The sequence below is a fragment of the Leptonychotes weddellii genome, chromosome 2, assembly GCF_054177405.1.
Source record: "Leptonychotes weddellii isolate Sample4059 chromosome 2, ASM5417740v2, whole genome shotgun sequence".
Taxonomy (NCBI): Eukaryota; Metazoa; Chordata; class Mammalia; order Carnivora; family Phocidae; genus Leptonychotes; species Leptonychotes weddellii.
This window is the reverse complement of record NC_138370.1, coordinates 41472230-41493454: the sequence shown is the minus strand read 5'-3', so window position 1 is coordinate 41493454 and position 21225 is coordinate 41472230. Positions and strand designations below refer to the sequence as shown.

The window sequence follows — 21225 nt, the reverse complement described above, 5'->3', positions numbered from 1 at the left end:
GCCTTTGCTGTATCCCAAAGATTTTGAATAGTTGTGTTTTCATTTTCATTTGTTTCCATGAATTTTTTTAATTCTTCTTTAATTTCCTGGTTGACCCATTCATTCTTTAGTAGGATGCTCTTTAGCCTCCATGTATTTGAGTTCTTTCTGACTTTCCTCTTGTGATTGAGTTCTAGTTTCAAAGCATTGTGGTCTGAAAATAAGCAGGGAATGATCCCAATCTTTTGGTACCAGTTGAGACCTGATTTGTGACCTAGGATGTGATCTATTCTGGAGAATGTTCCATGGGCACTAGAGAAGAATGTGTATTCTTTTGCTTTGGGATGGAATGTTCTGAATAGATCTGTGAAGTCCATTTGGTCCAGTGTGTCATTTAAAGTCTTTATTTCCGGGGCGCCTGGGTGGCTCAGTCGTTAGGCGTCTGCCTTCAGGTCAGGTCATGATCCCAGGGTCCTGGGATCGTGCCCTGCATCGGGCTCCCTGCTCCACAGGGAACCTGCTTCTCCCTCTCCCACTCCCCCTGCTTGTGTTGCCTCTCTCGCTGTCTCTCTCTCTCTGTCAAAAACAAAAACAAAAACAAAAAACTTAAAGTCTTTATTTCCTTGTTGATCTTTTGCTTAGATGATCTGTCCATTTCAGTGAGGGGGATGTTAAAGTCCCCCACTATTATTGTATTGTTGTCGATGTGTTTCTTTGCTTTTATTATTAATTGGCTTATATCATTGGCTGCTTCCATGTTAGGGGCATAGATATTTACAATTGTTAGATCTTCTTGTTGGATAGAGACTCTTTAAGTAGGCTATAGTGTAGAAGGGATTTGCTTCTGATGTTCCTCTAGTAACAGGCTGGAAGGCAGAGCACACGAGTGCAGATTCTGATAGATGGTTGGTGTGTTGATGGGGCTCTGTGCAAGTTTTCTCTCAATTGCTTCAGTGTTTCCAGTGAATTCAGTGAAAATGCAGCCTGGTAGATTTTCCAAACTTTTAACAGACCTAGATTTCGGGTGTCCAATAGCAGGTATGAAGGACCTCCATAAATAACCCAGGCATCTTTAAAAATGATCAAAATTAATTTTAGTTATTAAGTACTTTAGTAGTACCTCTGATTTAGAATGCAAAGAAACAGCCAGTAGGGGGAGACCTGAGCATATGTGACGTGAACATAAGACTAAGTTGTGATTTTTGCCCAGAAGCATAAGATCCAACTCTAAGGATGGTATTCTCATTGATATTCTTTGCTTTGAACTTTATACTGGTATTTCCATGGTTTTCTTATGGATAAGGCATACCATCTTGCTAAAAGTTCAAAGCAGTTTTTAAGATCACAGTCTAAATATTTATCTTTAATTCTTTTTAACCTCTTTGCTTTCTGAATCCCCACTTTGGACTAAAAAATACCTACAGTTACTGAGAGTTATCCTGGTAATGACTGAGTCTGCCTTTAAAGGTCAAACACAACCTGAAGCTGAAGGTTAAAAAATTTTTTCCCTGTACGTGATGTGATTGTTTAGGTTGCCAAACACAGCAAAGTAGAGTATGTTATACTTTCTTCTCCATTGGACAGCATTTTAAAAATATTTGTTTTTCTGGGTTTTTAAAAAGATTTATTTATTTTTACAGAGAGAGAGAGCAAGTACAGGGGTGGGGGTGGGGAGGGGCAGAGGGAGAGGAAGGGAGAGAATCTCAAGCAGACTTCCCTGAGCACAGAGCCTGACACAGGGCTCCATCTCATGACCCTGAGTTCATGGCCTGAGCTGAAATCAAGAGTAGAACACCTAACCAACTGAGCCACCCAGGCGCCCCGTTTTTCTTTTCTCTCTCTTTTTTTTAATGGATGTAAAATTTAAGTTCCAAAGAGATCTTTAAAACTTTATGACCCTCATTTCTACAAACAACCCAATGTTGTTTGGTTTTTGGTGAGTTTCAAGACTTTGTTACCAAGAGTCAGTTTATCTTTACCATCTTATGTCATGTATCTTGAGCAGTGATCTTGTATTTGGAGGTGTAGGAACCAGTGCATTGTTTCTCTTGGGACTGGGGCATTTTTCCTATCTGCTCAAGTAAGTTAGATCCATCAGAATAGGGCACCTGGGTGGCTCAATCAGTTAAGCATCTGCCTGGAATCCTGGGATCAAGGCCTAAGTTGGGCTTCCTGCTCAGCAGGGAGTCTGCTTCTCCCTCTATCCTTCCCCCTTGCTTGTGATCGCTCTCTCTCTCAAATAAATAAATAAAATCTTTAAAAAAAAAGCTCCATCAGAATAAATTTCCCCCTCAAAGAAAGAATGCTGCAGGATGGATGCTGCAATTTATTTGGAAAGAAAAAAATTACTAATACCTTCCTGCTTGTAGGAATAGGGCAGAGAAGGATGTAAGATCCCCAGTTCACACACAATTTAAGTTTAAATGAGAGAGGGAAATAGCATGAATCAATTTCAGAAGGGGGAGATCGTCATAAACAGCCCTTGGATGGCAAGTCAGTTTCACTTCTGCTTGTGTGAATGTGGCTTGTGACTGTGGCCACAAAGGGCTATATACCCCAGCTGGTTCCACATATCTTTACCAAGGCAAAGAAACTGCCACCATCTCTTCTGTGGACTCCCAAAGCTGAAGCAGAAAAAGTGACATCTGGTAAGTTGTATCTCTTATGTAATTTTTGCTGTAATGTATGCTTGGTTTAAAGAAATAGACTTCAGATTTATAGAAATATTGGGAAGATAGTACTAAGAGTCCTCATATAACCTATACCCAAGTTTCTCTCTTATTTACATCAGAATGGTACATTTGTCACAATTAATGAACCCATATTTGTAGCATTATTATTAACTAAAGGCAATACTTTATTTAGATTGTCTTAGTTTTTTTTTTTCTTCTACTTTCCTTTTTGTGTTGTAGGATCCCATCCAGGACACCATATTACATTTAATTGTCATGTCTCCTTAGGCTCTTCTTGGCTGTGACAGTTTCTCAGACTTTGTTTTTTATGATCTTGACAGTTTTGAGGAGTACTGGTCAGATATTCTGTAGGTTTAACCCCTATTGAAATGTATCTGTTTTTTTCATGATTAGATTGGAGTGATGGGTTTAGGGGAGGAAGATCACAGAGTTAAAGTGCTGCTCTCACCTCATCACGTCAAGGGTACATACAGACAGTTTGATCTGTGACTGTTGATGTTGACCTTCATCACCTGGCTGAGGCAATGTGTGTCAGGTCTCTCTACTGTAAAGTTACTTTTCTCCCCTCCTTTCCAGACTGCCCTCTTTGGAAGGGAGTCACTCTGCAAAGCCCACACTTAAGGAGTGGGGGGTTATGTTCCCTCTCCTTGAGGGTAAAGTATCTACATAAATTATTTGGAATTTTTCTATATGGAAGACTTGTTTCTTCTCCCTCTCTTAATCATCTTAAGGTAAGTTTTTTTTTTGTTTTTGTTTTTTTTTTTTTGTGAAAGAAAGTGGGTTTCACTTCCTGGTTGGTTTAAGTGAATTTTAAGGCTATGCAAAGACCAATGAAATACAATCTGGAGAATCAGGTTTAGCTTGAATTTTATGTAAGAGTGTGATCTTAGGCAAGTTTCTAATCATTCCTCCCTTCCAAAAAAAACAGCAATTTCAGTCATCATCAGGGGTAGTATTAATGTCACATTTATTTATTTCTTTGAGAGAGAGAGAGAGAGAGTGCATGAGCATGGGGAGGGGGGGCAGAGGGAGCAGGAGAAGCAGACTCCCCACTGAGCAGGGAGCCTGACACGGGGCTTGATCCCAGGATCCTGAGATCATAACCTGAGCCAAAGGCAGACACTTAACCAACTGAGCCACCCAGGTGCCCTATTAATGTCATCTTATGCCTCATTAGCTTTGGCAAGCTTGGGGGAGCAGTATGAGGAGATTGGAATTCATTTTGTTTGTACATTTGCCTCTGATAATGTACGTTATGAAAATATCTGCTTATTTTACTTACCTCCTCATGGGGGGTGAAGGAAGGAGAAAATCATGTTATTCTAATAACTCCTTTACTATATCTACCTCTGGGGGCTGCGCTTCTCAGGTTGCACATACTAACTCATGTGTTAATGCTGAAAATGTAACTCTTATCCTTTGGGGATTCGCAGGTCCTTGTTTCATTTTTACTTCAGAGCTAATGTGTTTAAATTGCTTTTTTGGCACATACCTAGCTTGGAAGAGCAGTGCAATGTCCAATAAAGTGGTTAGGATATGTTGCCAATACCAAAGGTGCTTAAAACTTAAAAAGAAAGGAAATAAATCCTAAACGTCACCAGCATTCCCTAAGTTTATTAAGAATCTCCTTCTCCTTATTTCATACTCCAGCCCACCTTTCTATGGGAAGAGGTTAAGACTTCACCAAGGCCTCTTGAAAGACAATGAGATAGAACTCTCAAGGTTATTGACTGATCAATGTGGACAAGAATGGAGTCAGTTTATCAGTGAAGGTGGCATATATACTCTCAAAACTAAATAGACTTGACCCCGGTGAATACTTGTACTGATTTCTAATTTAAGTGTCTTCACCAAATATTCTAAAAATAAATAACATTTATACGGATGCTTAAGTGCCTACAGACCAACTGTGCATGAAATATTACATTTAGTCATCACAATGAACTCCTGATATAGGTCTCTTTATAGTCTCATTTTATATGTGGATAAACTGAGGCTTACAGAGGTTAGGTGATTTGTTCAGTGTTACATTGGAGTCCTGGAACATGATCCCCAAATCCTGAGTAATTTCCACTACACCATTCACATTTTGGAATGTAAGCCCTGTGTGTGTAGACACCTTCCCCATTTTGTTCCCCGATGTAGGCCCAGCACCTAGGAATACCTGGCACATAATAGACACTCAACAAATATTTGAATAAATGAATGAATGAATGTAATTCCTGCCATTATTAATCTTACCATCTAAGATACATTTAAAAGATAACACCTCATTCCTTCAACAAATATGTATTCAATGCTTACTATGGACCAAGCCCTTCCCACATTCAATAAAAGTAGGGAGTAAACCAATTAATATCAAAATACCCTTTAAAGGAAGTTTGCTAAGTTAGGCATTTTGATGTTTTCCTATTAGTGCTTCCTTGGGGGTAGGGGTAGGAGACAGAAATGCAAGGATAACAAGAATCATGTTAGGAAGGGTTAATGATGTGAAGCAAGGTGGGGTGAGATGAGATTCTGGCTGAAGGAGAAGAGCTAGGGGGAAGAGGACAGGATGTTTGCAATTCTTAAGCACATTCAATTCTGCATCAGACACAGAAGGAATGCAGTGAAAGTGTTCTACTCAGTCTCTCCCCCCCCACCTCTCTCTCTCTCTCTCACACACACACACACACACACAGACACAGACAAACACAGACACACACACACACACACACGCTGGGTTATTTTACTTCTGAGGGCACTGAAGAATGAATGTTCAATCAAAAACTTCAGTTTGAGTCCCAAGTACAATTTTATCGAGTAGCTATTCTCAGTCCTACTCAACAGTCTTCATTTCCAAAATGCCTTTGTTATGTATTTGAAGGAGCCCCTCATTTGTGAGCGCTGTTCCCTCCATTCTCCTGCACTTAAGCTCCAGAGGCTTTATTTATATAGTACCTATGAGAGGCTGCTTGGTGGAATGGAGAGAACACTAAACTTGGAGTCCCTCTGACCTTGGACAAGTTCCTTTCCCTCGCTGGGCCTCAGTGTCCATATCTGTAGAAGAAGGGGCTCAAGAGCATTCTTTATTTAATTCCAGTATATGAAGCTGTTCTAATAAAGGGATAACTACTGAATTTGTGCATTTGATGTCAAAAAAAGACATCAAGCAAATGCATTTGTGCATTTGATGTCAAAAAAAGACATCAAGTAAACACAAACAAGAAAGGGAGAATTGGAGAAGCAAGAATAACTGTCAAAAGTCACAGTTGTTTAACAGGAAATGCGTTCTGTGCAACCTTCCCATATCTAGCTAAATATGCAGAGAGTCTCATTTAAAAGATGCTATTCTTAGGCTCAGTGCACATGAATGTAAATAAGCACTAAAATCAAAACTTCAGTGCTAACCGCGCAGTTGAAATACAAGTGAAATAAACCACATGTGAAAACCTTGCCTGTATGAGCAATAAATTTGAACTCTTTTCGATTGCTTCTCCACAGCAGCCAAACTTTCACAAGATGCAACCACCATTACTGCCTCTCCTTGGGGATAAAGTCGATCCCCACATAATTCGAGGAAGGACTGTGCACCCGTGGGTCCTTTGCTCCTGAAAGCGAAATGAACCTGAAATTACAGGAATCTTGGTTGTGCTGCTTTTGATTGCACAGGAGCCCTAATCATTGGTACAGTCTTGGTTTCAATGGCAGGTGACATTTCAAATTAAGAATTTTAATCCTTGGGCGCCTGGGTGGCTCAGTTGGTTAAGCGACTGCCTTCGGCTCAGGTCATGATCCTGGAGTCCCGGGATCAAGTCCCACATCGGGCTCCCTGCTCAGCAGGGGGTCTGCTTCTCCCTCTGCCCTCTTCCCTCTCGTGCTCTCTGTCTCTCATTCTCTCTCTCTCAAATAAATAAATAAAAAAAATCTTTAAAAAAAAAAAAAAAGAATTTTAATCCTTTTGGCATCCAACTAAATCAGAGAAGGACTAGATCAATCTTTCATTCATAGATGGGAAAACTAAGACCAAGGGTGATAAAAATGACTTGTCTGAAGTCCTACAGCTCCTTTGACTGATGGAAAAGCCAGAACTGTACATTCTACACCTGACTGGTGGCTTATTGCCCTTTCTACCATCACCTAGTTCAGCTCAGGGACTATGGACTGAGTGTCTGCACCATACTACCCTCCCTATTGAGATACCTGTTTATAAGCTTTCCTTTTAAGTGCCTGGTGTTTCTTTCATTCTACTTTCTCAGCCTTTTTGTTAGTGATTCCTTCCCACTTTCCAGTGTCTTGGTTTACTGATCAAATGGTCTCTTCCTGCCAGTCTTTGGACACTGGCAGAAGGGATTGGAAGCCCAATTTGCCACCACCACAACTCAAATCATTTCCAGTTTCTCCACATTTCAGTGAGGGATCACAAATTACTCATGCACTGGTACCATAGATGCCCCTGCATTGGGAGGCTCATGATTTGGTGTCTCCACTGCATGCAGCAGCAAAGCCCAGGCCAAACCCTGGCTAGCCTTTGCTAGCCATTGTGTACCATTGGTTTCATAAATGAAGTTAGATGAACTGAAGTCCCTGCAAACCTAAAGGAAGCCAAAAACCAGTGCTCAGGATTTGCTGAACATGTCTGTTTCTCCTCTAAATCTCCTTCTTTTTTTTTTCTTAAGATTTTATTTACTTATTTGACATGGAGAGAGAGCACAAGCTGGGGGAGTGGCAAGCAGAGGGAGAGGGAGAAGCAGGCTCCCCACTGAGCAGGGATCCCAATGCGGGGCTCCATCCCAGGACTCTGGGATCATGACCTGAGCCGAAGGCAGACATTTAACGACTGAGCCACCCAGGCGCCCCGAGTGTGTTCATTCTTGTAGCAAGCATTTGTTAAGCACCTACTAAGTGTCAAGCTCTGTGCTGGATACACCTCTGATACGGTGCCTAACATTTTGTGTGACTGTGGCTCATTGAGCTGCTGTCTTCAGAAAACAACAGATCGCTTTCTTTCTTGGGGTAATTCCTAGTTCTGTATCTAAAGTTATTGATGGGGGGGCGCCTGGCTGGCTCAGTCGGTGGAGCACAACTCTTTGTCTCTGGGTCATGAGTTTGAGCCCCATGTTGGGCATAGAGCCTACTTAAAAAAAAATCAAGTTATTGATAGGCATTGCCATATACTTGCACACATTATAGCTCATCTACACATTTGTTTTCCTATCTTACTTAGGTGTTGATGTGACTTAACATTTCCAACTCAGCATTACAAACCAGGAACTGCTTGTGTCTCTCGTGAATTTTTGTGACCTCGTAGAGGACTTCTACTACTAGCTTTGCTGGCAAACAATTCAAGTAAGAACATAGAATCTTGGGATTTGAAGAGGCCTTAAAATTCATCTAGTTGGATGTCGCTGTTAAGTGGTCCCCCCAGTATAGGTTCAGAGACCTTTAGTGGCAGAAAATTCATTACTTTCTAAGGGAGCTCATTGCATTTGGACAACTCTAACTACTAGAGTATGTTAAGCCGAAATGTACCTTCCACGAAAGCTAAGTGCCCTAGTGGTCCTCTTTTGGGACCGCAGGAAACATGTATCATCCCTCTTGGATATGCAACTCTAAGGTCATGTATTTGAAGACCGCTGTGAAGTCCTATCCACATCTTCTGCCTTTGCCTTACCATCCCCTTGTCAAGTTCAGCATTCCCAACACTATTCATGGTTGTTGCTGTTCCATTTGCATACTTGTCCTCTTGTTCCTACTCTTTGCTTTACTCTTTAAGCTGGGACTCTAATTGTATCAAAAACTAATTTGGTTTAAATAAAAACTTAAAAAAAAACATCCTATGGTGTAGAATCTCATCAGAAGCTTCCCATCCCTTATTTCATCCATTCATTCATTCAACATTTATTTTCAGCCATTGCACTTCATGATGGAAATGCAACATTGAAACAAATGTAGATAGAACCTCCAATAGCTCATGGTTCAGAAAGGAGGAAGGGGCAAGAAAGGAGTATAACAGAGGTGTGCTTGGAGCAGTGGTGACACAAGAGGGGAATGATTGGAAATCAGGACAGTTTCATAGAGGAAATGCTAAAACAGGGTCTTAAAGAAAGAGTAGGAATTCACCAGGAAGAAGAGGGGAAGGGTACCCTACACAGAGAGAAGAGCCTACGCTAAACTGCATGAATGATTAGGAGGCCGTGCCTTAGAGAACTGTAGGGAGTTTGGGGTGGTCTGAGAGGGAGCCTCAGGATAAAGAATGGAGAGATGAGGAACTCAGCCTCAGGACCTTGCACATAGTAGGGATTCCCACCACATCCAGCCAACACCTACCAAGTACAGAAACCATTTGGCCAGTTAATATCCACCAGCCAAGCTAAGCAGAAGAGGCTGTTTTGACTCTAACAGCCCAGGAGTCTAGTGGCAGTTGACAGATCAGGTGGGATTTTGCATTTTTCAAAAGGGCCGGTGACTGTCTGCTTTTGAAATACATGGCTGAGTGATCCACACAGCAACATCAGATAAGGAGAGGAAGCTCCCCACCTGTGTTGCTCAAATTCTTCTCTATGTGTGGAGACAAAGAAGCTCCAGGATAGCATATCCCTACCCAGTCTGTGCAGTGCACTCTGTTCTGGGCCTCTCTTGGCCCTGTTCTTTCTCCATGCCCAAGGTCTGTCGGCCTGTGGGCTGCAGGCAGGTGGGATCTGACACTTCTCCTTTTGGATGTGCCTCTCTTCGCCCCACCCCCTAACCCTGCAGATACCCCAAGCTGTGGTGCTGCATATAGAGCCGAGTAGGTGTGTCTTCCTCGTCGAAGTGGAGTGAGGTGGCAAAGAAGATCCAGAGAAGGGGCTCATTTGGTTTGGTGTCTGCCTTCAGCTCAGATCATGATCCTGGAATCCTGGGATCGAGCCCCATGTCAGGCTCCCTGCTCAGCGGGGGTCTGCTTCTGCCTCTCCCTCTGTCCCTCCACTTGCTTGTGCTCTGTGTGTGTGTGTGTGTCTCTCAAATAAATAAATAAAATCTTTAAAAAAAAAGAAGATCCAGAGAACCTAGTTATCGCAGCTCTCCTGCCCGACTCAGTAGCTCCCAAAGCAACTCCAGGGAACCCTAGGAATATCAAATGTTCCATCCATCTTCCAGATTCTTGCTGAGACCTGCTGGAACTAAATATAACGGAACCCAAGGCTTACCTGATTGGGCCATTTATGTCACCCAAAGGAGTAAAGCCATATAATCTCACCTTTATGGCTCTGATCACTGGAGGTTTATGGTTATTTCAGAGTGGGTAGTCAAAGATCTCAGATAATATCAGTTTAAAGTTCTATAGATGTAAGGACTATTGAAAACCAATAGTGCAACATGGATCTTTGTCATGTTTAAATAGACATGTAGCATATGTTATGAGGAATTCAAAGACAAGTTAGAATGGCTACTGCCCTTTAGGAGCTTGGAATCTAGTCGGGGAAACAAAGCATAAGCAGATTTACACATTGTTGTTGTTTTTGTTTTGCTTTTTGTATTTAGAACTTCTGCTGTTATCCCCACCCCCACCCTTGTACTTTGTATGTATTTTCAGGCTGGTTCTCCTAAGTGGACAAAAGCAGGTGTTTGCATAACAGAAGATGGAAGACACTGAGGATTTTGTGGGTCAGGGGCCACATCCAGGTAACATCCCTACAATATTCCCTGATGGAATAAATAGTTCCTATTTATCATTATATAATGAAGGGCCAATGGGTTGAGACTGTATTTAATTATAGTCAGTGTTCCTTCCTCTTTATTCAAAAGCTGATTTCTTATGACATGGTATAATAGTGAATGAATATAAATTATTTCAACAACTAAAATAGACTATTCATAATGTAGTAGATTGTCTGACCAGCAATTATATTTGTATACACACACACACAGCCCTTTTAAAAGGAGGTTCCAGAAACCCATCTTGGATTTTCTGAGAGTAATCTCTCTTGGAATGGGCAAGGTAAGGCCCCTGGAATCATATCAGGTGCTTTTCTTAGAAGGGGAGACATAGGGTGAAAGCCTTTGCAGTCAGGGAGGGCGGCCTCCCTCCCTAGAAGGCTGATGTAGAGCCCCTGGAGCCAAGGAGGGAGCCTTCTCTAGGAAGATGCAGGAAAGTAACCCCTATGTACAGAAAACAGGGAGTACCACATCCTTTGTGTTTTGAGAATTGAGAGGAAAAATTCCTCACTCACAGGGGATGAAATCCCTGAGGTGCAAGGAATACACGGTTTCTGGGTCAGTGGGGTGGTGGCTAGCATCCGAGGCATGGCTGGTCACGTAAACTGAAAGAATGATAACATTGGGGCACCCTTGGTTGAGCTTAGCCCTGAAAGAGCTTGCTTGGAAGATCCATGGCACTCTCTGTCCAGCAACCCTCGGGATTAATGAGCCCGTATCCTGTGTCCGGCTTTTAAGGATCAGTTTTTCAAAAGCGACACCTGGTGGCAGCAAGAAGCAACAGCAGCAGTAGACTAGCTTTGGACTGCCCCCACCCACCCCTACTGCTCTTTTTCTAGGGTGATTCAGTTTAAAATGCTGGAAAAGGAGAGGGAGTGCTTGAGCAGTTACAAGGAATGAGAAGAGATGTGGCCAGTTCAGACCAGTTCATTCCAGTTACAATCTATATAGCAAGAGTACCCTTAAATGGTCCAAATCCCAGATAGAATACTTTCTCCTTTCCAAGGGGCTTTTCATTTTAGAAATTGAAGAAAAAGTTTAAAACCCTGCTATTTTATCTGACTTCTTAGCCTTTGCTTTGGTTGAGAAATAAGCTTCCGATCTTTTATCAGATTAATTGCCAGTGCTTATAAAATTGAAATAAAGGCCATGGATACATGGGCCCATCCCTTGTTTTATACACATGGCTAAGATACTATGCACATACTGTTTGCAAAAAAGAGTTCCTGAGTTCTGAAGTCGAGATCAAAGCCTGACATCCTTCACTTAAGACACGAAGGTTGGAATCCTGAGACACCTTTTATAACATGGACTAAAGTATTCTTCGGCCTGTAGCTGGTCTAGGGTGGCCTGAGTGGCAGATTCTTTTCTTCCCTGCTTCTTTTTCTCCAGCTCCAACCACTGAGCCAGCAACTTGGTATTTAATTCTATGCAATCCTTAAACTAAGCCATGATGAATTCTTTGAGTTGAGCTCGATCAAAGAAGTTGGAATGTCTGAGACAGGAGGGTCTGAAATACAAGCTCTTTCAACTCCCTGTCACTGCATGAACATGAAGTGGCAGAGAGTTGGGCTTTGGCAAACAGCATCCCACTGCACTGCAATACTTTCTGGGGTGTAAACTGGCTCCAGGACATGGCAGGATTTGTCCTGGAAGCCGTAAGGCTGAACCGTCTGGAAGACCTGCTGTCTGGAGCCCAGTGGTGGAGGTTGGGCCTTCTGCACAGGCTGCTATTCTGGGTCCCAAAGTGAAACTTCTCTGTGGTTCTTCAGGGAAGATGACCTCCCAAGTGTCATGCTCAGTTTGGGGGCCTCACGCTCCTGTATGAGCTTAGAGTGCCATGACTCTTGGGGATCAACTCTTAGGGTTCATCTCATGGCCATTTCCCAATCCCAGGAGCACTGGGTTAGGATCATTTCCAATCACCTTGACCCCAAAGACCCACTTATGGCCCTTTTCTAACCAGGTGGAGACCACCAGGGGATGTTTTCTAAAACTCATCCAAAACACAGTGTTTTGGTTGTGCCCTTTCCCAAGGATTATGGACCCTACCAGCCCTTCATTTCATAACCAAAGGAAACCATTAAAGTGAATAAATCTCTGGAGAACTACAAAGACTTGCTTCTTAGAGATTTCCCTTCCTTTTTATGTAAGGAAGCAGCTGCTAATGACTTTCAATGAAGAAGGGGGAAAATTCTTCCAAATTTAACCTCTGAAGGGCATCATCCACTGGTAGAACACCCTCCCACACTGTTACATTGAGTATATTTTTTGTCGGCCCTCTCATCTTACAGATGATCAAGGAGAAATTATTTGCCCTGGTTATGTGGCCCATTCTTTCCTCCGCATTCGGCTCCTGATCAATTTCTTTCCCAGTTTGAAAAGACCTCCCAGAGGCCTTTCTTCACCCCACACTTAGTCCTATCTTGGGCTTCTCTGTACACAGTTGGCATTTAGTGAAGAATATCCAGCCATTTTGGCTTCTCGGGATTTCCAAACTTTTCATTTCATTTCTGGGGAGATATGTTAGACGGCACTTTGGAGCTAGATGCAAAGTGCTATGACTCTGGGAATTAGCAACCAGACTGGAATGGCCCAACTGTGCCTGCTTCTGATATGAGTTTACAGGCATACAGAGCTGGCAGGAGCCTTCTTAGATTCTCTGGGTTTGTGTACTGATAGAGATCAGGCAAGTATACTATGCCCCAAGACTTCTAATTTTATATAACCTCTGTTTATGTCTAGTTGACGATGATGTATTTAAAGAACCAATGAAAAAAAGAAGACGTTCAGATAGAGACCAGAGGTTCCGAGCATTTCCCTCCATGGAACAAAGTGCTCTTAAAGAATGTGAGTGTTATGACTGCTATGTGGCTTCTTCCAATGTGGCTCTGTTCTTTTCCAAATGTGTGAAAATGCTCAAAGGAGGAGAAGGTTAAATTGGAAAGAAGGATGAAATATTTTCAAATGATCCTGATCCAGAAAAGGAGGCCTCAGAGTCTACAGAGATCTATAATTTGACAATTCATCTGTAGGAGTCTCTGGATAGGAGGGTTGTTATCAAAATAACCTCTTTCTGATTAGAACGAAGACTGTGAAAATGGTTGGTTTGATGCCTTGGTGAATATTTCTATGATGCCCCGGCAATTTTTCTTTTTATGACCACAGGAGAGAAGAATCTAGAAGGGCTATAGCCCATGGCAAAGCATATGCTGACTTCTGTTACAAGGAGTTTCAGAGCAGGCTAGCTCCTTGGGAGGCTCTCAATCAGTAATTGCTATCTCCTATGGGCAATTATCGCTAGTATCACATAACTTGCTATCATATTTAATTGGCTTTTCATTTCATTTCTTTTTTTTTTCCTTTCTCTGTGATACTGAGCACATTCCTCTTTTGGAGATGTAGTACTTGACCTCTGCCAGGTACGTGCCAGGTAATACATTCCTGTTGATTCCAGATGAAAAATTGGAGTCACGGACCAGAAGGGTTTTGAGCAACACGTATCAGAAACTTATTCAGTCTGTCTTCCTGGATGACAGCATTCCTAATGGAGTCAAGTATCTCATGTGAGTCTGATATCAGCTACCTATCAAATCTTCCATCCATTCTTTCCTTAGGGGATTGTAGATGCTTTTCTCCAACAATGAAAGGGAATTTTCAATTAGAAACTAAGCAAAGAAGGCTGAACATTTATGTAGCTATGGGTATTTATTTATTTATTTATTTATGCCATTCATTGGATTGCCACTCTTGCTAGCTAACCTGCTAAATATTTTACATATATAAAATTTCATTTAATTGTCCCAATACCCCTATAAAGGAAGAACTATTATTATCATCCCAATTTTACTGAAATTGTGGCTTAGAGAGTCCAAGACATTGACCAGAGTCACACTGTTGGTAAACTAAAGGGCCAGAATCCAACCCAGGCTGTGTGAAACTCTAGCCTGTGGCCTCAACCCCTGGGCTGAGCTGACTTGAAGGACTTGATTGGTGCCAGGGCTGAATCTCCTGCTCGGAAAGTCTCTGGGTTGCTCCCAATAATACTTTACCTCTGCCTAAAATTTATTTCTAGGATCAAGACTATGTAATTTCCAAAGAACACAAACCAGGATGCTTCACATCTGGATAGGCATTACAGAGTTTGTATAGAATTATCATGACCAAGTATTTTTGCATAATCTCTTTTGAGCCTAATGACGACTCTGTGTAGGAAGCAGGGACTAATATTCCCTTCTGATCAAGAAAGTAGCAGAGATTCAAAAACATGTATGACTCGCCTAGGATTGGAACTTACTTCCTTCGTGTTCTATTTTTATATCCTTCCCACTGTGCTTTGATGACCATTACAATGTGCATTAAAAAATCAATCTAGAAACAGGCTTCTTGCCTTGATTGAAAAACCGTCATTGGACCCAATCTACATTGGATTATTTGGAAGCACGGGGGCTGGGAAGAGCTCCCTGATCAATGCCATCATCCAGCAAGCAATGTTTCTACCAGTATCTGGAGAAAGTATATGTACCTCATGTATTGTACAAGTGAGCTCGGGCTGCTGTGAGCAGTATGAGGCCAAAATCCACCTTCTCTCTGACCAGGTAAGTGTCTCCTTCCTCCCTCCCTCCCTTCCTTCCTCTTTCCCATCCCTGTTTTCTTTCCTCTCTCCCTCCTTTATTTCCTCCCTCTCTCCCTCCTTTATTTCCTCCTTCCCTCTCTTCTTCCCTTCCTTTTCTTTCTTTCCTTTTCCCTCTCTCTTAGAGATTAACATTATATTCCTTGTAAATATAGTTTATGCCATTGTTGAATGAAAAAAAACAAGTACAGAATGAGAAAGTTCTGTAGAGAGAGATGGGGGTTCTAGCCTGTATCCTGTCACTGTTGTTATGGGACTTTGGGCAAGCCATTTCCCTCCTTGGGTCCCTGTTTCCTTAATGACAAAACAAGAGGTTTGGATTAGATGATCCCTTGTAGGATTAGATGATTTTAGAGTTCTTGGATATATGCAGCCCCTCACCACCTCCACAGGAACAATGGACTACTTCCCTTTTTCATTGTTTTCCATATCTGTGTCATGAGGGGCTTGGCCCTACTCTCCCTTGGCAGGAGTGGAAGGAAGAGCTGAAGAACTTGACTAAACTCCTGCACAGGACAGAGGAACTAGACAGAGAAGAGGCAGACGCGTGGGACAGGGATGATGCCGTGGAGGAAGCCATCTGGAAGCTACAAATGTTTTATGGAAATGGAGCAGAAAGAAAGAACTATGAAGAGTTACTAAGGGCAAAGCCTAAAGGAAAGATTCCCACCTCCAGAATCATCACCCTCAAGGCAGAAGAGGTAGCTTTGAGATTTCTTTCTTTATTTTATCATGAGTCACAAGTATAAGAATTGAATTCATTTAGGAGATTTGCTCATGGCACAGTGTTTTTATTGGAAATGAGTTGATACCCGACTCAGAAGTATCCCTGCCCAAGTTCTTTTTCATTATTTATGGCTGTTAAATGAGAAATGTTAGTATCTGACTGGGGGGTCTTTTGTGCACAGGGAAGACTATTTACAGTTACTTGAGGATTAATTAAGGTTGCTTTGGCTACAAATGTTTAAAAACAAAACCACCCAATTTATAATGGCTTAAATGAATAGGGATTTGTTCATTTTCTCACATAAGAAGTCTGGAAGCAGTTGGGTTTGTGGGTTGGTTCAATGGCTCATCAATGTCAAGATCAACACCTCCCGGGTTTCCTTGGCCTTCCCTCAAACTTGTTGCCTCATACTCATAAGATGGCTACTGAAGTGCTGGACTTCACAGTTGGCTTCATGGAGGAAAGAAATGGATAAAAGTTGGCACCAACCACATCTCCCCTTTCCTGGGAAAGTAAAAGCTTTCTCAGAAACACCCCCAACAAACTTCTGGGTAGATTTTCTTGTTCAGAACAGGTCTCTGGTTCAGTCACATGGCCTTTCCTAGCTGAAAGGGAATCTAAAGCAAGAAGCAAATGTGTTATGACTGGCTGGGACCAATCTCAATCCACTGCCCAAACAAACAAACAAGCACTATTCTGCTAGCATGGACAAAGGACAGGCTGGATATTGGATATGCAGCAAGTAGAACAATGCTCTCCTCACTTCTATAATCAATATTCATTTTATTATTTCATTTTAAATTAAAGTAAAACACTTATGGAACTAATATGTAATTTATTACAATTATACATTTAAAACCTAGTGTTTCTTGTCTCTTAAAATTCATGTTTAAAATATTGTTATTCTATTTATAAATCTGGAATTTTTTTGTATGAAATAAGAACAATTACTTACACTTGTTCTAAATTTTAATGTTCAATTATCTCCTAAGGTTAACATAGCAAGTCCTCCTTAAGTAGCTAATGCTTACTTATATAATTAATCAAGTTTCCTTAGACTTTTTGTGTTACAGTTCAGATTTAATATATTCTGTTCTCTCAAAAATTTTTAAATACTCGATCAGGCACACTTAGAAGTCAAATAAATGAAATCTTTCAAGGCACTTAGCTCTTGTATATCTAGGAAATCAAACAAATCTAATAGTCACTTCTTACATTTAAATGGGTATTACTGTTCAAAATAATTACACTAATGTCTAAAACTTAGACTGAGCATGTCCAGAGAAACAATGATTACAGAACTGTTTATCTGCACACACTCAACTTAAACCAAGTGTTACACCAAGGTATCAATATAGTATCCATTTCTTCACTACTCTGTATTTAGAAATATTCCTTCCCAATGTTACAAATTTACCCCTTGAAAGTAGGAGTTGAAATACTGAAACGCAATTACAGGGGCACCTGGGTGGCTCAGTCGGTTAAGCCTCTGCCTTCACCTCAGGTCATGATCCCAGAGTCCTGGGATCGAGCCTGGTCTCCCTGCTTAGCAGGGGGTCTGCTTCTCCCTCTGACCCTACCCTCCCCCCCCTCCAGCTTGTGTCTTTCTCTCTCCCTCTCTCAAAAATAAATAAATAAAATCTTTTTTTTTTTAAAGATTTTATTTATTTATTCGAGAGAGAGAGAATGAGAGACAGAGAGCATGAGAGGGAGGAGGGTCAGAGGGAGAAGCAGACTCCCTGCCGAGCAGGGAGCCCGATGCGGGACTCGATCCTGGGACTCCAGGATCATGACCTGAGCCGAAGGCAGTCGCTTAACCAACTGAGCCACCCAGGTGCCCCAAATAAATAAAATCTTAAAAAAAAAAAAAGAAACACAATTACATCTCAGTGAGTGAGGACACAGATTCAAAGTTTGAGTCCAGGATTCTAGACTGGAATGAGGAAGTTGAGTTTGCCTCCCAGAATGGTTTGTCCTGAGCCGGTTTATTGGGTAAGCCTTCTTCTTATTCAAAGGGACTTTTCAAGGCCATGCTTTTTTTTCACATTGCCCTTAGTGTATCTGCTTTATTTATTTTTTAAAATATTTATTTATTTATTTCAGAGAGAGAGAGAAAGAGGGAGCACGAGTGGGAGGGGCAGAAGGAGAAAGAATCCTAAGCAGACTCCGCACTGAGCAGGGAGCCTGACACGGGGCTCAACCTCATGACCATGAGGTCACGACCTGAGCTGAAACCAAGAGTTGGACACCCAACCAACTGAGCCACCCAGGCGCCCCAGTATCTGCTTTAGTTTTAAATTAAATATCTTAAAGAACTTTTATCATCTTTTCTTTCACAATTTCTTGTTATTTGATTAGAATCGATGAATTCCATAACTCCCTACCCAGATTGCAACAAATCCCCTGATTTAATCTCAACTCTTAAGAATTTCTGTTCTTATCTTTCTCTCAGGACCATTCTATAGATATTTTTTAACAATGACCACCGAAGGGGCACCTGGGTGGCTCAGTTGCTTAAGTGTCCAACTCTTGATTTAGTCTCAGGTCGTAATCTCAGGGTCATGGGATCCAGCCCCGTGCTCAGTAGGGAGTCTGCTGGAAATTCTCTTTCCCTCTCCCTCTCCCTTTCTCCCCTGCCCACCCCCCATTCAGTGTTCTCTCTCTCTCTCAAATAAATACATCTTTTTAAAAAATGACCACCATATATCCCAAATCTTCTTTGAAATAGTATCCCAGTAGAGATTTGCTGTCACACATGGTTGCTGGCATAAATATGTCATTGCCTGAAGATATGTTTAGCTAGGAAAGTGGGCTGAGAACAGTTCCCCATTCCCCTCATCATTATAACATTCTAGAAATGCCTATGCGTCCAGATATTTTTTGTACTTGGAAGAGAAATTTTAAAAACCTTTTTAAAGATCAATTTCAGACCAATTTTCAATTTGGAAAATATGGTCACTATATCACCATCAATTTCACCAATATCACCAAAGCCCCTAGTCAGGGCTTTCTGGTAATCCCGATATTTGCATTAGCCATGGGGGAAGAATGCCCTCTCTCCAAAATGTAGACAATTGCATATTAATAACATTAATTTCAGAATGGAAATGGAGGGCGCCTGGGTGGCTCAAATGGTTAAGTGTCTGCCTTCACCTCAGGTCATGATCCCAGGGTCCTGGGATCAAGCCCAACGTCCGGCTCCTGGCTCAGCGGGGAGCCTGCTTCTCCCTCTGCCTCTCCACCTGCTCATGCACTCTCTCTCTCTCTGTGTTTCTGTGTCTTGAATGAATAAATAAAAAATCTAAAAAAAAAAGAGTAAGAATTGAAATGGAATTTCAAGGATGAAATCGTTATCCAGTGAAGCTATAACTCTGCTGAAGCCCCATTCTAATTGGCTCTGGTTTTTTCATCTGTACATTAAGGAGCTTGCACTTTCTGATCTCCAGGGTCCCTTCTGGCTCTCAGAGCATAGACCCTTGCAGATGGGATCACAGGCCTCCCGGTATCCATTGCCCAGTGCTGTTTCTTACCATTACTCAGTGTACCTTTGCTGAACCTGAATCACAGCTGAGCCAGGACCGAGGAACTGGGAGAATGTCTGGTGTGTGTGACTTTGTCCTTCTTCCTCAGGCAGGAGAGCTGTCTGTCAAGCTGGACCCCTACATCCGGACTCAGAGGAGAGACCTGGATGGAGAGTCAGCCGAGACACAAATCTGGCCCTTGATCAAACATGTGGAAGTGACTCTTCCCAAATCAGAGCTGATTCCAGAAGGCGTTGTACTCGTAGACATTCCAGGCACAGGTGACTTCAACAGCAAGAGGGATGAGATGTGGAAAAAGGTGATTCTCTTTCATGTGACTTCGTTCCCTCCTCCCTCAACTCCTCCACCCTTTCTAAAGCAACAAAGAATGCTCTGCTTTCAGCTGCAGGGATTGTATGAGCTCACGAGGTTTAAATTCTTCTACTTTCTAGGTTCTAAGCCTCAGGGCAATGGCAGGAGAGGGGTGGCCAGAGAAACTGGGGAGAGAGGAATCATGAGGTAGGCCAGAAAGCTAGAACAAGAGTATGCGGTACAGGGGAAAAGTCAGCAACCGAGTAGATCGGTCTAGGAGTAAGCAGAGGAAATGCAGACAGAGGGAGAGAAGGGGAGACCAAGGGGTGGGTACAAAGTGCAGAAGCTGAGAGCCTAGCACCAAGGAACCAGGAGGGGGCTAAGGTGTTTAGTTGTAAGGCACAGAGACCTGCTAAAGCAATCCCAAGCTAAGAGGGGTTAATCAAAAGAGTATCCAAGGATCTCCTGAGACAGCCAGACCTCAGGGCCACCTATCAGGACAGAAGCTGCCATTTTCTCTCTCATCCTCTGCCTGGTTCTTGTGACTGTTTCTCTTTGTGCATTGCTCTGCAGAGTCCTGCTTTTCACTTAGCTTTCTCTACATAGTCCTTAGGTTCCACGTTGTGGAGAATGACCACCCTACCCCTGTCTCTAATGACGTTGTAGTTCATACACCTATGACTGTCTGACTTCAGTCTCTATGTGCTTTAGTTCATTCCTAAGAAGGAAAACGGGACCAATTACTGCACAGCTAATGATTAACCCTCTCTGGATTAAGTATCCTTAGTGCAATCAGCTGTGGCTGAGGGTGGTGGTTGAAAGTCTACTTTCAGCCAAAATCTTGGGTAGGGTTTCAATTCCTAGCAAATGAAGTTGGAGCTGAGCAGGCACCTCCAGATATGTCTACAGCCCGTGAGTTAAGCATTGGGGTAGTTAGATCTGTACCTAATGATTAGAGGTTGAAATATTTTTAAGAATTTATCTCTTTGTTCATTTGTTTTTCATTCATCAAACATATAATATGTAAGACAATGTACTTAGCACTGAGGATGCAAAGATTATAGCTAATAATAATAATAGCAGACATTTACCAAGCATTTACTTTGTGCTAGGTACTGATCTCAGTGAAGTCAGTTGCCCATTATCACCCTGGGGATTTTAACCCAGGCAGGATGCTCGAGAGCCTCTCTGCTCTTAAACCCTACTATAATCCTACATGGTAAAACAAAGCTAAATTAAAAGATGCAGAGCATGATCTTTAATGTTAAGAAGCATGTATGTGTGTGCCTGTATGTGTGTGTAATGTTTGCAAATGAACAGCAAAAGTAGAATCTTGCCTTTGGAAGGATACACACCCAACTGTTAACAAGAGTTTCTGTGCTTACTACCACTCTACTATGCACACCTGTGTGTTGTTTGTATATTTTGCATGAACGTGTATTACCTATATAACTAAAAAGCTGAAAGGAAAATAAACCACTATTGAATGAGAAGCAGAGCCTTACTTCAAGGGGCTCAGAGTCTAACAGGAGAGAAGACACCTACAGATGACTAAATCCCTGGCAGAACATGATGTATGAGAAGTCCAAGGCGCTATGAACACTCAAAAATAGAAATTACCTTCAACAAGAGACCTCATTCCTTCAGCAAACACCCACTGAGCCTCTCCTCAATTTTGCATTA

The 21225-nt window shown here is 42.0% G+C and overlaps 1 protein-coding gene across 1 annotated transcript in view; it reads left to right on the top strand.

The window, feature by feature from the left end:
* Positions 1-2560: 2560 nt before the first annotated feature.
* Positions 2561-21225, top strand: part of NUGGC (nuclear GTPase, germinal center associated) — a 51026-nt gene continuing 32361 nt past the window's right edge. The window contains exons 1-8 of the mRNA XM_081812905.1: positions 2561-2627; positions 7879-8000; positions 10228-10316; positions 13095-13199; positions 13807-13915; positions 14725-14947; positions 15453-15683; positions 19340-19549. Of these exons, the coding sequence (XP_081669031.1) occupies positions 10274-10316; positions 13095-13199; positions 13807-13915; positions 14725-14947; positions 15453-15683; positions 19340-19549 (921 nt within the window). The 5' untranslated portion in view covers positions 2561-2627; positions 7879-8000; positions 10228-10273. The remainder of the gene's footprint in view (positions 2628-7878; positions 8001-10227; positions 10317-13094; positions 13200-13806; positions 13916-14724; positions 14948-15452; positions 15684-19339; positions 19550-21225) is intronic.